Source organism: Penicillium nucicola (assembly GCF_028828085.1).
Source record: "Penicillium nucicola strain IBT 29836 chromosome Unknown utg000010l, whole genome shotgun sequence".
Taxonomy (NCBI): domain Eukaryota; kingdom Fungi; phylum Ascomycota; class Eurotiomycetes; order Eurotiales; family Aspergillaceae; genus Penicillium; species Penicillium nucicola.
Window position 1 is genome coordinate 5,851,117 of NW_026643134.1, and position 15,820 is coordinate 5,866,936.

Consider the following 15,820-nt stretch of genomic DNA (forward strand, 5'->3'; position numbering starts at 1 on the left):
GAACCATGCTGAAACAGGAGCAAAGACAAATTAAACGAGAGACAATTTCGTGCTTAGGCAGGTGTGCCATTCTGCCTGCTTCCCGGTGTTGCGCTGCCCTCTTGTGACTCCAAGCCCAGTGGCTGTGGGGTTGACGGGCTGTGTCTGGTCTGCTGGGCAGCCAGTTGGGCCTTGTTACGGTCCATCAATGCAGCTTGTTCCGCGGCACTGCGGGCATGTGTGGCAGCAGCAGCGGCCGCGGCCGAGTTTGCAGCAAAGCCGCCTTGTGAGGGGGTTTGATTTGGGTACTGGACTCGTTGGGGTTGGGCAGAGCCTGCGGGGGTATAAGGTGTACGGCCCTGCGGCGTAGCGTTAAAGCCTGGCTGGCTGGGTCGTGTTGTGTAAGGTTGTAGTGTGCCTTGGGATGGTTGTCCTTGCTGTGCGGAATAATAGCCGTTAGGAGCGGGGCGCTGGTATTGGCCTTGACTCGGTTGTGAGTATTGAGAGGGGTGGCCGGGGCGCTGTTGGCTGGGTGTACTGGGTGGACGACCCACACCATAAGCCTGGGTGTATGTAGATGGTGCTGAAGGTTGGCGCACCTGTTGAGGGGCGCCCTGGAAACCTGGTTGAGATTGTGAGAGGCGGGCGTTAGAGGCAAAAGCACGCTGGCTGTAGCTTGGTTGAGACCCCTGGTAATTAGGGGGCCGCTGGGAAGAGGGCGTCGAATTCCGGTTTGCCGCGGATGTTGCTGCCATCAGTGCTGCTGCCCTTTCCTGAGACAAAGTAAAGTCGTCCTTCTCCATAGTACCATTATAGTCGGGAGTATCAATCAAAATCTTTTGGCTGATGTTCAATTCGGATAGTTTGTGACCATCCAACTTAGCAACAGCATAAGGAGGCAGGGTGCTGATGATGGCCACAAGACTTGATTTGAGGGTCTCATAGACGCTATACTCAGCATCAGATGGCGTGTTCTCGTCGGTAGAATCAGGCGCAGGAGTTCCATTTGTCTCGGATTCCTGGTGGTTGGGAAAAGAAGCAGGTTGATCAAGGTTTCGAATCCGCTGGTAAGAGCTGAGGGTATCAAGCAATCCAGAAATATCGCCAAGCATTTCCTTGATCTCTCTGGATTCGGGATCATCTGCAGTCTTCACATCGAGTTGTGTGATATCTTGAGCAAAGTCGTCAGGGTTAAAGGACTTGACCATCTCCTCTAAAGAACTCTCATCAAGGTCTCCGATATTGCCAGGTTGAGCTGTTGTGCCATCTTGTTTTGATTCTCCACCAAAAGGAATACACAGCAGAGTGCTTAGGCGGTTTGCGCCTCGCTGGCCCCACCAAACCATGTTCTTTGAATCTTGCTGCACGATTGAGTTGGAACTGTCAAAAGAAGGCGCAAACGAGGAAAAGACACCCTGGAGAGCAGACGAATCGATGCCGCTCCAAAGAGCAGGGTCGCCCGATTTGTGAACAATATCCGAGTCTGTGTGTTGTTTCTCAACACGGTCCCAGTAGGCTGGTGACGATGTAATTCCACCGTACTGAACCCATTGGGTAGACGGCAGGGGTGCAAGGCAATAGTTGCTTCGTTCACCCAGGAACGACTTGCTATCAAAAGTGGCATCGAAGCGATCAATCCAGGAGACTGAGCTACTCCGGTGGGATCTCTTGCGCGGTGGCTCCAACTGTGGTAGTGTCGGACGTGGAGCGAACACTTCACCGAATGTCCGCTTCGGTAGGGATGCAGCGGCCAGGTTGAAAGGAGCAACCTTCGTGGTTGTGATGCCGTTGGGCAAAGCGGTGTCGCGCAACTCCTCCTGTACTTCGACGAATTTCTCAGGCCCAGACTCGGACTGTAATGGCACCTTCATGGACTTCTGAAGACTTGAAAAAAGCTGCCGTGGGTGCGCTGGATTTCCAAAGAGTGTCAATGCATGTTTATCCTCACGAGTGCAGAAATTGATCGCGTGGAGATCTGTGGAGCTATCATCATCATCCTCCATCGCCTCGGTCTTGATTTCAGCCTGGTTGACGAAAGTCTGGCCAACTAAACTATTCATGTGTTTCTTGAATGCTGCAATCTGATTGACCACTTCAGTTAAGGGTGCACCGTCGTCTCTTGTACCATTGGTCTGGCCTTGGTTACGTTCAATGACGGCAGCTGATGCTCTTTCAATATCATGAAGGAACTCCTGTAGAGTGCTGTATCGATCCGAGTTGACGCGCGTCTGAATATTGGAGGTATCTTGGTCACCGGAGACCTTCGCGCGCTTCGTTCGAGGCTTGGCTGTAGATGCTGGGAAGGGACAGGAAAGGAGTTTGAGCTCGGAGTCATGCCTAGTGATTGTCAGGGATATGAGCACAGAATAAATAATTCTGATGGCAACCTACTTGAGTAGAAGCCTGGTCAAGTTGCTGAGGGTTTCGTGGAGATTTGCTCGATCGCGCGGCGCAGAGGAACTGGGATCATCCTGGGTAGAACGCTTCCTCTTTCCGGGGGTTGCAATGGTAGTGATATCGCGGGAGTCGCCATTTGTAGCGGAAATGGCGGCCGCTTCTCCAGCTTCGTCGGCGCTCATGATTGCAGAGTCGCGCCTGAGTTGAGTTGATTTGACGCGGTCCCCTCCAATGCAGATGGACGGGGTCCACAGATTAAAGAGCTAAAAGTGAAGATTGAGAAAATGCGATCTGAGAAGAAAGTGCTGCAGGTGCGTAGGTGTGAATGTGAAGCTGCTTCACGAAAACACCCGTGCGAGGAGGCTCGATGGATCAAACCCGAATTCGTAAGGAGGATCGAATCGCAAAGAGGGGAGACAATCACACGATGAATCCCTTAGAAAACGGAAATAAACTGATTTATTGGAAAAATCAGAATCCAGTGGGACAGAGCAATGGGAAATGTAGCGACACAGGTAAGGGTCAGGTCTGTTTTGCCGAAGGCGAGACAATACAGTTCTTGACGCTCAGAATGCGCGCCATCCCGAAAAGCGCAACCCGTGACGATCAATCACGTGATGCCTCATTTTCTGCCGAGTTCGAGACGCGATTGTTTTCTCTCTCGTTATCTCGACTTTTGAGACAATTACCCATGACTACGTTCATGGATGTCATCGGTTCTCAGAAATGCCCGAAACCTTTCGGGAACACCGGGGTTGAGAGCATACGTGCTCAATAGACATCGGTTGTGCCCGGTAATGCGACTTGATCCTATACTGCGACGCCTGTACTAATAGCTTCAACGTTAGACAAACCTACACCGTGACATACAACATGATACACCGAGCAATTTCCGATATTTTCAATCAACACCCTTTCCCAATGAGCCCGATACACCTACATCCGACACCAAGCCCTCATGTCTCTATGAAAATCCACCCAGCGCATCCGCAAAACCCCAAGGCTTGACAGACAACCATATACCCGAAGGCGAAAATAAGCCTAGCAAATCTGCTAGCATTAGAGTGAAACCGAAGCCCACCGAATATCTTTCCAAAGCCCTGCGCAACACCGGTCATGCTCTTGGAAACGATCGATTAACCGCATCCGATTGGCTTCAGTCAGCACATGGCAAAGACAATGTGAGGACGGTTGGTCGACCGAAAAAGCCATCTCTACCGGTGCTCCTTGGGGAGTATATTCGTGAAGTAGACCCGTTGTTCTCCACACCGGATAACTCTGCAGAGGGCAAATTGGATACTGCTCTCAACCAAGTATTCAGAAAAAGCAGTCTTGATTATTTGACATCACGTGGCTATAATGTCACGGATGTCACTGCATGGGCGTGGATCATGAAGAGCCGGAATCCCCATGAGGCTATGGTGCGGTTATTCATGTTGGAGTGCGACAGTGCCAACTTAGCTGTGAATGGCCCGAGAACTCCGGCTTTCATTCCACTCCATATTTTGCGACAACATCATATTGATGCTCATACGTTCCGTCTACTTCTCATTTATTCATTACACCTCATGAGCGGACAACCACTCCCAGTGAGGTTCAATCCTGGCAGCGTCCCCGAAAATGGGTCCGAATTGTCACCCGAGGACTTTAAACCCAAGATAGACTCGGGAACCGGCATGATCTTGGTAGTTCGCCTAATTCGTCATGCTCGACGTGTGTGGCCCCAAGCCCTTCTCACTATTGCACGCGCATTTTCCCGATTTCTTGCTGTTCCGAAGACAGCAAGGTCCATTTTAACCTCACAAAATCATGATCGCGTGAGAACTACTCATTTTAACCATTGTCTCTGGTTACTTTCCCTGCCAACTAAGCATGCTCCTTACCGCTCGACCTCAATCCAACAGCAGGCACAATTTGAGCTTCTTAGGGCCATGGCTTCCCATACGCCTGTGCTCCCGGTCTCACGGCAGGGATATCGTGCAGTTGTTGCAGTCCAGCTAGCTCACAAAAAGACGGCAGAAGAGCGACAATCTGCTGAACTGAAAGCTCCGTCCTGGCCTCCATGGAAAGAAGAAAAACTTGGCATTGATTCTCAGCGCGGCAACGATGGAATGTACAGTCGTGCGATGCAAGTACTCGCACAAATGAAGGATGCGGGATATTCTCATCGCCTCTGGGAAGACATTTCTTCTATCCTAGCGGGCTGGGATACGGATGGCAGCCCAACAGTGCAAACGAGAGCTATGATGCGGCGTCCGAAGGCTTTCCCGGATACTCAAGAATACAACTTGGACCACCAGGAGGTATGGGTGTCTCGCATTCGCTCTACGAGAACTGTGCGTGAAGCTTGGGCCTGTTTTCTCTCCTACCAGGACCGAGATCTTCCTCCCAAAGCAGCTATTTATGCTGCAATGGCTGAAAAATTAATCTACCGACGCATTACGATTCAAAATGGCATTGAAAACATGAGCCATACTCTCCCGGGCGATGGCCGCGAGGTCTACTCTGAGCCGGATTCTGCACGAGACATTATATATGTGCCCGTCGAGCCGCCTACGTTGGATGAATTGATCAATCAGATGCTCTCACATGGGCTCCGGCCTTCCGGACGATTCCTTGGTCTGCTTCTTCAGTCAGCTACTTCCTTGCAATCGGGCTTACAATACCTACAATGCAGTAGCCTGACAGAATCCCAAATATCCATCCTGTCAACTATACGAGTGAACACTCTCAAATACTCGGCATTGGATTTGGAAGCCTTTCAAGCAGTGCCTGACCATGTATTTGCATCATACATCAAACTTCTCTGCACATATTCTGATGTTATGTCCCTGGATACCAATCGCGGGGACATACTCAAAGCCGACCGCTTCCCTGCTCTTGTGGCTCCTACGCGCTGGACTGGCCCGAACGTCGATCTTTTATTGCATGTCAAGAACCATCCAGGGAACGGGCATAACCCGAGAGGCCTGTGGCATGCGATTCAGCTGACTAAACTGCGGCGCGTCCCCTATACTCCGGCCTGGACCCATATCTTGTCTGCCTTGGCCCGTGAACGACTAGGTGAAAATCATGGACCACGAGGTCGAGGTCTTCAACGCGTATTGTCATGGCACCAGACTTTGAAGACCATGAGCTGGATGCGAGAACGTGATATCGAGCTTGGCGAGCAAGGATTTCATACCATCTGTGTGGCATTTGCCAAAGCGATTGAAGCTGCCATTAGGTATCCCGGAACTGTCGAGCATAGCTTTGCACTGCTTGAGAAGGCTCAAATCCCTGATCTCGCAGCGGGAGAGGGCGATGATGACTTTGAAGCGTTGTTGCGACATGCATTACACGTCTTAAGGGATCAATTTGATCACCTTGTTCTCCCATCATCAAAATCCTCCGCCCATGCAGAACGCAGTATCTTTGCTGGGAGTACATCCAACTCGCCCCTCAGTGTTCCGTTCATACTTCACACGCCGTCACCTGCGACACTGCATGCCTTTGTTCGGGCTCTGGGATGTGTTGGGGATGATGAAGGACTGTTACATCTATTGCATTGGATGGTTCAATCAGCCGATCAGCTCAGCGAAGCCGCAGAAGAGCATTCAAACGGCCATAGAATGATGCGGCGAACCCTCACGGCGATCAGAGTGTTCCTTGAGAGACGACACCGACAGATGGACACGCGGGGACCGTCGGACCTGGTCACGCAGGAAGCATACGACCTCATCAGCCGGACAGGCTGGGACTGGCCGAGTGATGCAGAGGTTGAGAATTATTGCCAACCATTGTAATTATAGTGTATTTCTAGAGTCAATGTATATGATACCCCCATACTATCTTAGAGCTCGGCAAACGTCGGCATCGGAGCTTTCCCCACAAGCGACTTTCAACTTTTCAGGACATTCCTTCTGCAACACGCATTGCAGCACAGGCTCTGATATTATATTGACCATGGCAACAATCATGTCACCGCGCCTAGTGCGCCTCGCTGCCCCCTTGGCCGTTCGACCGACCGTATCCTCCACTCGGGTGTTCATCTCACGATACAGCACCGCTCCCGATGAAGACGTCATCAAGACCTCGCAAGTCCCAGCCCCTGGCTCTGGACATGTGCGCGTGCTACAGCTCAACCGGCCGCATGCCCGAAACGCCATTTCGCGCCACTTACTCGACACGCTATCGAAGCAAGTGAACGCCATCGCCGAGGAAGGGGGCAAGGGCCCAACCCGGGCTCTCGTTATCGCGAGTAGCGCAGACGCGGCATTCTGCGCTGGCGCAGATTTAAAAGAGCGCGCTGGCATGACCATGGCCGAGTATGAAGCCAACTCCCATGCGGGTGCATCCTCCGCAACTGACATTACCCCCGGCTAACTCACTCGATGTAATCTACAGGACCGAAGACTTCCTTCTTAAGCTCCGTGCAACCTTCAAAGACCTCGCCTCCCTCCAGATCCCTACAATCTCCTCCGTCTCGTCTATGGCCCTTGGCGGTGGTCTCGAGCTCGCGCTCTGTACCCACTTGCGCGTCTTCGCCTCGTCTAGTGTTGTCGGTTTGCCCGAGACCCGTCTGGCGATCATCCCAGGTGCGGGTGGTACGTACCGACTGCCCTCGATTATTGGGGTGAACCGCGCCCGGGACATGATTCTCACCGGCCGCCGGGTGACGGGCCCGGAGTCATACTTCATTGGTCTCTGTGATCGTCTCGTCGAGGTGTTGCCCGAGGAGGAGGCACAGGAGGGTGTTGCCCGTGAGAGAGTTCTCCGCGAGAGCATCAAGCTTGCACTTGACATTAGTGAGGGTGGACCCATCGCAATTCGGATGGCCCTGCAGGCTGTGGACTCGTATGCTCTTGGTGAGCGCGCTGAGAATGCGGCTTATGAGGGTGTCATCGAGACGGATGATCGGTATGAGGCGCTGCGCGCTTTTGCCGAGAAGCGTAAGCCTGCTTTCCGTGGCCGGTAACCGTTTTATAAGTTAAGCTATGAACGGACATAGTTCAAAAGTGAGGTAGTCACTACCAGGCTAAATATACAAAAGCTATTCTGTGTCCAGTACTATTTCGGGAGAAGAAGGAAACATCGTCTCTTTAACGGACTGCGCTATTTACAGTCCTGTACAGTAGTATAGTCAGAATGTGGTGTTTGCCCGAGGTGTCACTTTGTTTTTAGTCAGGCACCACAGGCTATCAGGTGGTCTTTCTGGTTGCCTTGGATCATGAGGCCAAGGGAATCATAGTGGCGCAACGATGAGGTTATGGTGCCCAAGTTGCATGTATAAGCTTTTACTCTCCACGAGTGATATCGATGACTCGGAATAGTTGCAGATTAACATGCCTTCAGGTCATCCGGCGGATTGACGGGAAGCTAATAACCTTATTTACATCAGACTGGACGCTTTCTTTGGGTGCTTGTGTGTCCAACTTGGTGCATCCAGATACTGACCCACACACAGTACTTGTATAGATCGCCCACCGTCTGGGACAAGGCATTTCCCCCCCAAAACAGGATCTGTGTAGGGAACCCCTGCAGTAGCTTGAAGTTGAAACTCGTATTCAGTACTCCGTAAGACGGCTGGGTTTCGGGGCCAAATCTCCGACTTGCTTAGAGGCTTCCCTGTCTCCTCATTTCTCCCATGGTCGAGAGATCCAACATGGTTGAGACTGTGACTCACCAGGCCTCTATATTCCCGCAAGGCACATCATGCATATGCCGACTCGAATGCAAGAAACCCGCGACGGTACCTGGCATGCCCGATCTGGGGCTGTGCTAGTACCCCGGGTCACCCAATAGGCAAACGGCACACACCCCCGAGGCATCGCGGGGCGCAAGATAGATCGAAATAGTAATCTGCATGCCCACGCCTGGGACAGACTGGAGAACCCCCCATGGATCTGCAGGAAAGGAAGACGCGGGTGACCTGGGTCAGGGGAACAGCCACCGTCACCTGCAGGAAATATAAAAACCGCGCTGGGTGACTCGCTCCTGCTCTTTCACCTCTTCACTTTTCTGTTATGGCTATAGCTTCAAGTCCTGCTTTGAGTGATGTCTAAACCCCTTCTCATCAAGCCCTTTGGCTTGTCGCAGGTATATCTGCCACGCGATGAGCCCAAGGTTGATATCGTCTTTGTTCATGGCTTGAACGGTCACCCTCACGACTCGTGGACGAGCAAGAACACCGGGACCTTCTGGCCGGTCGACCTCTTGCCTGATGTTCTTGCTGCACAAAACCCTCGTATCCTCACCTACGGCTACAACGCAAATGTCACGGCTTTTACAGATGGCGTGTCTCGAGACTCAGTCGTTAGCCATGCCGAAACACTCGCCTCTAGTCTCGCTGCCAACCGAAGTGTAAGTTCTGCCCGTTCTATCCCAACTTTGATGCATCTTCTGACCTGAAATTCTCCAGTTGAAAGGATGCGCCGACCGCCCAATCATCTTCGTCTGCCATTCTCTAGGAGGCCTGGTTGTGAAACGTGCCCTGATTTACTCTCGCAGCCTCTCAAGTGAGAAGACCGAGCATCTTCGCTCAGTATACGTCTCGACCTTCGGCATTCTATTCCTTGGTACGCCGCACAATGGATCTGATATCGCGAAATGGGGTCTATTGCTGCACAACATCTGCAACGCCGTCCTCCCGAAGAAATTCATGGAGGCATCTCCACAGCTCATCAAGTCTCTTCGGACAAATAACGAAACCTTGCAGCATATCAACAGTCTATTCGTAGACATCATGGGTCGATTCCACATCTATTTCTTTCACGAAACACGATCTACAGATGTACGAGGCACTCGAGAAGTGATTGTGGACGAGGCATCTGCGGCACCATATATGGAGGGCGTGGAGCGGATGGGCATTGAGGCCGATCATAGCCATATGTGCAAATTTGACGACGAGAACGCTGCTGGCTATGAAGTGGTTGCTGAAGCAATTCTCCGATACTCACGCCAAGCCCCACATATCATCAAGGATCGTTGGGTGGAGGAAGTGAACGTTCGTACTCAAGAAAAGAAAGCTAAGGCTCGAGAGATCTATGATGGTGAGCCAACTATTTCGCGTTCAAATATTACCCGGCCCTCTCTATCACCCCTGCGCAATCCTCACTGTTACATTATACCCTATCCTTGACATATACTAACTATCATAGGAAGAATAGATGACCCAGCAAATCGAAGCATGCCAGATTTGAACAGGCCTGGTATGACACACCTTCTTCCTGCACCCGAGGAGTCACTCACGTTGAAGAGCTATGAGATTGAGGAGCCCGCCATTTGATGATTTTGCTTAAGCTCTGGTTTGCGTTTCTTTACTTGAATTTCGTTATTGTCTTTGTTTTCCTTGTTGATGTTGAGTCCAAGGGATCACATACTTCAAATCAATTATTCCCTTCAAAATCTGATTGGACTCTGTTCTATGTACTTAGTTTCTCCGGGGGGGCTCCCGTCTTATGACCTCAATAGCTGACACTATTCATCTTGCATTTTCTTCCCCGAGTCAGAGTTGCTGACTGTCTCATAGGCCAATCCGTACCAAGTCTCCCGCGTGCTCCTGCAACAGAAGGTCGCAGTTCCCCCATTTCTGATCTGGAAAACAGCGGAAACCTTGAATTCTCTCACTATTCCCACACAAATCCACCGTTATTCGTGGCACCCCCGGGCTTCCACCCAAATGCCACATTCTTTGGCATGCAAAAAGAGCTTGCAGTATTGCATAATCGACTATTCAAGGCAAAGGCGCGGGCAGAAAGAACCATGGCCGTTTTGATCTCTGGCGTTCCAGGCTCCGGAAAGACGCATTTAGCACGGCAGTATGTGTTCGAACAACGCGACTGTTACCCAGGTGGGATATTCTGGATTGATGCTAAATCCCGCGAATCAGCATACAAATGCTTCTGGGAGATTGCCCAAGCCGCGACGCTGGTTGATCACAAGGAAACTGTGGACCCCGAGTACCAGGAATCGCAAAGGTATGTAAGTGCCGTGCGGAACTGGCTCCAGGCCCGACAGGATTGGCTCTTGGTTTTTGATGGAGTGACCTTTGACCGGGACGATGATATCAACGAGTTCAGATCTTTTTTGCCGTGGAATCGCCAGTGCAGTATCATTTACACCTCGGTTGATACGACACTGCGGAAGAAACAGCGACTGTATGAGCCCTACTGCCTGATGATTTCTCGGATGCATGTCGAGGATGCTTGCAGGCTTCTGTTCAAGGATGTTGGAATTACCCGACCTACAGCCGAGCAGGTCTCCAAGGCTACCCGTATAGTAGAACACTACGAGTGTCTACCATTGGCGATCCATGCTATTGGACATCGTCTCAATGCCACAGGAAAGCCCATTGAAAAATATCATGTGAAATCCCAAGTGACGGACAAGAAGCTCGCCGAACCATTCTTGAGCATTGTGAATGATTTGTTTCGCCTGCAGCAAAGGCAGGCATTGCATTTGATCAACCTCCTTTCGTTCCTTGGACACCAGGTTCCCGTGGGACTGTTGAACCTTGGAAAGGCTGCCATGACGGCCGAGAATTTGGAAATCCAGACAAGTGCCCAAACTGGAGAGGACCCTGATCTTGATAATACCCTCGGAACTCTCATACACTATGGACTGATCGAGAGGACCTCGGTAGCGGGTGTTGTCCGACAAACTTCATCGCTGAATCAGTTGGATCACCAATCTGACGGGGAAACGCCTGGGGATTCCAAGTCTTTTCCTGAATTCTCCGAATCTCAAAATGAAAGCAGCCAGGATGGCTTCTTTTCTATTTATCGCCACAACTCGGCAGTTGATGTGATTAAAATCCACAGTGTCGTCCAAGGGTTCTGTCGAGATGAGCTTCGAATCAAGGACGAAGAAAATAAGGGTGTCATGAACAAACACGACCCGGGGTTCTACGATACCTGGCTGATTGTTGCAACTCGGTTTCTTCTCAAATCTTACGACTCCGCCAGGGAGAGAATGACACATGACCAGAGCTGTGGTCTTGTCCGGGACTATCGAGAATACGAAACCCATGTCTCGCGAGTGGTTGAGCTCTTCCCGAAGAGACCTTTAATGGCTTCACACCCACCCATCCTTCGCGAAGCAAGAGAGGGCCTACGTCGCTTACTGAAGAACATTGGCAAAGAGATTGAGAACCTCTCTCCTAGCTCCTCACGCCACTTGACCGACAACCAAAAATCTGTTTTTGATCGCTCAAGCAGCTCGTCCTCATCGTTTCCCGAATCTTCGGCCGACGAAGGTCTATCGCACCAGAATACGTTCAACTGGGATGATCTTAACTCCCCTCGAGCGGAATCACCCGAGCAGATGGCAGTGCCTCTTCCTCGCTTCAGGTTGGAGTTGTTCCCTCCCCATATATTCCGGGGAGCCGGGTATGAGTCTGAAGAAGGTTATGAAACCGACGGAGAAGCCAAAGCAGTTGTTCGAGTCTCTCCAGCTTTGTCACAAATAAGCAATACCACAGAAAAGGCGAAACAAACTCTTTCAGCCAGCCCTCCAATTTCATCCAACGAACAGGAATGGCAGGTAGTCAATCGTCACCAAAGGCCAAGGCCAAAGCAACCCAAGGGAAGAAACCGAAGAAGACCAAACAAAGGCCCTGGCAACTTTACAGGCACCAAGGCCGATACCCCACTTGCAAAAGTATCCTCTATTCAAGGACGAGGTTCCTCAAGTCGAACGCCTTCGGGCGAAACAGTCAGCTCTACAATCCTGGGCTCAGAGGCCGAAAGAGCACTCGCTGCAGTCCGTCGACTTAGCAACTCCCAAGCGTCTTCTGAAAGCTCACAGCAAACGACTATATCTGCGCCAGCGAACCCGCCAGCAAGCAAAGAAAATCTGCCGACGTATGCAAATGTTGCCACCCGACGGATCCTAGAGGCGGAATCAGCCGTGAAGCGCCCTTCATCAGTGCCTGTATCTCGCGCACTAGATCCTGCTAGTGGCTTGCAGATGAAACATTCCACCGAGTCACTTGATGGTGAAATGGGCTATGGTTTTGCGTCTCCCTTGTCTCATGAGCTGAGACCCCACGAACTGTTGATGGAGCCCATGAGCCGTTCAACATACAGTGAGCCTGGCGATGATATCTTCGACTATCAGTTTAATGCCGTTGACTATCACACTGCACCTGGGTCAAGATCTAATTCTCGCCGTACCTCTATGGCACAATTCGAAATTTCCCGGAACCTGTCTGCGAGTGTACCATCCATCCTCCAATACCCACAGCCGCTACCATACGAAGAAGATATTTCTATCAGCATTCCGAATCTCCGAAGGCCATCAAGAACATCAGGCACAAGCACTCCATCTGGGTTCCCAAGACCCGTCCCAATCGCTCATCCATCCGCAATAATGCCAGGCACTTTTCCGCACTCATCAAGTTCAAACCTGCCAGTGGGATCTGCCCCCGAGCAGCCAACTATAGATGCCCTATCGCGTGGCTCGTCCGCATTTTCCCATCAATCATGGGCAACAGAACCTGTTCGATACCCACCGCGGTTCTCCCCACTGCCAAATTTCCAACATCAACCTCCAGAGCCAGAATCTGCTGCATCCCCACATCTTCAACAACAGCAATTACTCTCTGGCATTGGGAGCTGGACAGCAGATGTGCGTCTGGCGGACAGTGCGCTCCAGTCCGACCCTGCCTTTATTGGGCCGCCACCAACAAACAGGCGACTGGGTTTAATGGATGAACGATTAAAGTTCATAGATTCAGCCTGGAACCCAGAACCCGTGAATTCCCAATACTTGAACTTCGGCGGCCACCGTGTCGATGTTCGGGATGCACGTCAACGGCTGAGTGAGTCTGCGAGGTTGCAGGCTCCACGTCGTCCACCGCAATACCAGCTATATCATCCCAATTTATCTGGACCTTTGGTACAACACAATGATCAGATATATGCGCCTGCTCCACCACTGGAGGTATACGGGAGACGGCCACGGAGTGGAAGCTCGCCTCCACGCCCGGAATATGAAGGTCTCGGCGTGCGATTATCATGATTGTCTAATCCTTTCTGTCTTGTTTATTCCTGTTTTTCATGCGCTTGCATACATATATGGTTGTTGGTGTAATGCGTTATCTGCTATCATTGCCTGGTTGCATCTTGTTTTCTTTGTTAATTGCATCTGATCGCGAGTTATCCTCAGAAATTGGGGCAAATGATACCCGGAATCATCACATTGGCAGGAGTTTGATATGAGCATTGATTGATCAAAACATAGCATGTAGAGGTAGCTCAGTGAGCAAAGCATGGAATGGAATTCTTGACTGCTTCCCACCAAGTCCAAGTCAAATGCACACTACTGAGTTGCTGATACAAGCCCCGTCATTCTGGCATAGATCAACCGAAATGAATAACTAGAAACGAACTCCCATGAGAGTTAAACAAACACCAATCACCGTCGCTCAAAGTCCAACCAAGCCCAAAATTCCCATGAATATAATCCCATTAACCTAATACCCCTTCTCACCAACATCAGCCTTGGTCACCTCCACACCCCCCTTCTCAGCAACAGCAACAGAATCAACCGTAATAGTCGCATATCTCTCCGGTCTAACCGACCGATCCTCATCCTCGACATAATCCTTCGGCTCCATCCAGCCAGCGCCCGTCTCCATCCCAACCGGCTTCGAAACCAAACAACTCACATAGTACACCACAAAAGCGACGATCAAGCCCGTGGGGTAGGCGATGTAATAGAAGCGCTGGATGCCCATCGGAGCCTTGACACCCATTTGGTGGAGGAATCCGTAGAAGTTGGGCGCTATTGCCACGACGTAGGCGAGGAAGGCGCGCGGGTTGAAGCCGTGGATGTATCTGTATGGTGTTGGTTTGGAGATGTAGAGGGCTGGGATGTTCAGGTAGCCGCGACGGATGAGGTAGTAATCGCAGATGAGGATGCCTGCTATTGCGGATAGGAAGATTTGATAGGAGGAGAGGAACGTGATGAAGATTGAGGCGCTGGCTAGGAGGTACCAGGGGCAGATTGCGTAGGAGAGAACTGGATTTTAGTTAGAGGCTTTTTGTTTCTTTTTGGGGGTTGGGAGGGACTTGAGATTCTTACTGGCGCAGATGAAGAAGCCTCGCTTGATGGTGATGTATTTTGGTAGGAGGGCTGCGATGTCGTTTCCAGCGCTGGAATGAAATGTGTTAGATGTAGACTTTGGCTTTGCATGTGAGGGAGTCATACGGAATGGAGTTCTCGAAGATGGCGGAGAAGACTGTAGAGTAGACGAATGCGAGGGAAATGAAGGCACAGGCAGCACGGTTGCCGTGGGTGTAGCGCTCTCCTTCCATCAATTTGTCCAAGAAGGTCAAAGGGCTCCAGATGAGCTAAATCGAATGTTAGTCTTCATTTTCATCGATGGGATGTGCAAAACAAACCTCTCCGAAAATATCCTTGCTAGCTGATGCAATCAGGTTTCCTATAATAGCAATCAGGAAGTTTGATAATGGGAAGCTGATTATCTGGCCAATGAGGACATCATTAGGCTTTGTAGCATATCGCTGCAGATCAGACGCGTTGGAGATGAACGTTCCACAGCTGGCAAGTCCGAGAAATAGGAATCTGAAGATCATATAACTCTTTTCGGTGCCATGAATTTTGGAGGGCGCATTCAGGGACTTTAATGAGCCACCAGCTAGAGAAACTGTCCATCCAAGCATAGCAAAGGCTGCACAGAAGTACACGACGACCTTGATATAGACGAGAGACTTCATCTTTGGCACGGGCACAACAAGGAATGCGCAATTGACCAGCCTGTGTAAATGTTAGTCCGCAATTCGTGTACAGCCTAATTGAGTCACAGTACCAGTAGACGAAGAAGCACATCATCTGCGCAGAAGTCAAAGCTGACTTGGAGCCCATTTTATCGGGGATGTTCTCAATGGAAGGGAAAATAGCATGCAGGAAGACACTACACAAGGATCAGTCCCCGTCCAAACACCACCTGGAATGTACAATACTCACTATAAACACTGTGCGCCTTGCACCGAATTGACCCCGTTCCACACAATGGACATGGCCGCACGATTAAAGGTCGGCCACAGCGCACCCCAAGTACCGAAACTGGAGCGACAGAGCACAGGGAACGGAATGCGATACATGGCCCCAGCACGACCGTTCAGGGCCATGAGGGCCCCGGCGAGGATCTGTCCGCCAAAGGAACACCCGATGGCTTCCCACATGGTCAGGCCCATGGACAGGCCCGTGGATGCCGTGTAGAGATTGCTGACATTGGCTGTAGCCGAGAACCAGAACATGATATACGTGAGCTGGGACCATGTTCGGTCCTTGACTGGAGTGGGTCGGATGGAGGAATTGTCCAGCATGTCGACGGGGCGAGTGATGCCATCCTCTTCTGTCCGTTTGACGATCAATCGCTCATGCAGGCGGGTCAGCATGGCCATGACTGCTTTCTCGTTTCTGTTCCCAGAAACAA

General features: G+C 51.0%; 5 protein-coding genes across 5 annotated transcripts; 3 read left to right on the forward strand and 2 right to left on the reverse strand.

The window, feature by feature from the left end:
• Positions 1–53: 53 nt before the first annotated feature.
• N7511_010778 (uncharacterized protein) lies at positions 54–2,558 on the reverse strand (the record flags this gene model as incomplete). Its single annotated transcript, XM_057133155.1, has 2 exons — positions 54–2,316; positions 2,371–2,558. The coding sequence occupies 2 exons, from the start codon at positions 2,556–2,558 to the stop codon at positions 54–56; spliced, it is 2,451 nt and encodes an 816-aa protein (XP_056981143.1).
• Positions 2,559–4,307: 1,749 nt separating this feature from the next.
• N7511_010779 (uncharacterized protein) lies at positions 4,308–6,161 on the forward strand (the record flags this gene model as incomplete). Its single annotated transcript, XM_057133156.1, has 1 exon — positions 4,308–6,161. One exon carries the CDS (start codon positions 4,308–4,310, stop codon positions 6,159–6,161), a length of 1,854 nt encoding a protein of 617 aa, XP_056981144.1.
• A 172-nt stretch (positions 6,162–6,333) lies between these two features.
• On the forward strand, positions 6,334–7,333 carry N7511_010780 (putative mitochondrial methylglutaconyl-CoA hydratase (Auh); the record flags this gene model as incomplete). The annotated part of the gene is made up of 2 exons (XM_057133157.1): positions 6,334–6,683; positions 6,763–7,333. The coding sequence occupies 2 exons, from the start codon at positions 6,334–6,336 to the stop codon at positions 7,331–7,333; spliced, it is 921 nt and encodes a 306-aa protein (XP_056981145.1).
• A 1,079-nt stretch (positions 7,334–8,412) lies between these two features.
• On the forward strand, positions 8,413–13,377 carry N7511_010781 (uncharacterized protein; the record flags this gene model as incomplete). The annotated part of the gene is made up of 4 exons (XM_057133158.1): positions 8,413–8,718; positions 8,777–9,407; positions 9,516–9,566; positions 9,887–13,377. The coding sequence occupies 4 exons, from the start codon at positions 8,413–8,415 to the stop codon at positions 13,375–13,377; spliced, it is 4,479 nt and encodes a 1,492-aa protein (XP_056981146.1).
• A 454-nt stretch (positions 13,378–13,831) lies between these two features.
• Positions 13,832–15,788, reverse strand: N7511_010782 (nucleobase cation symporter-1 family protein; the record flags this gene model as incomplete). Its single annotated transcript, XM_057133159.1, has 6 exons — positions 13,832–14,379; positions 14,443–14,513; positions 14,569–14,711; positions 14,763–15,138; positions 15,191–15,295; positions 15,349–15,788. The coding sequence occupies 6 exons, from the start codon at positions 15,786–15,788 to the stop codon at positions 13,832–13,834; spliced, it is 1,683 nt and encodes a 560-aa protein (XP_056981147.1).
• Between the last annotated feature and the right edge of the window lie 32 nt (positions 15,789–15,820).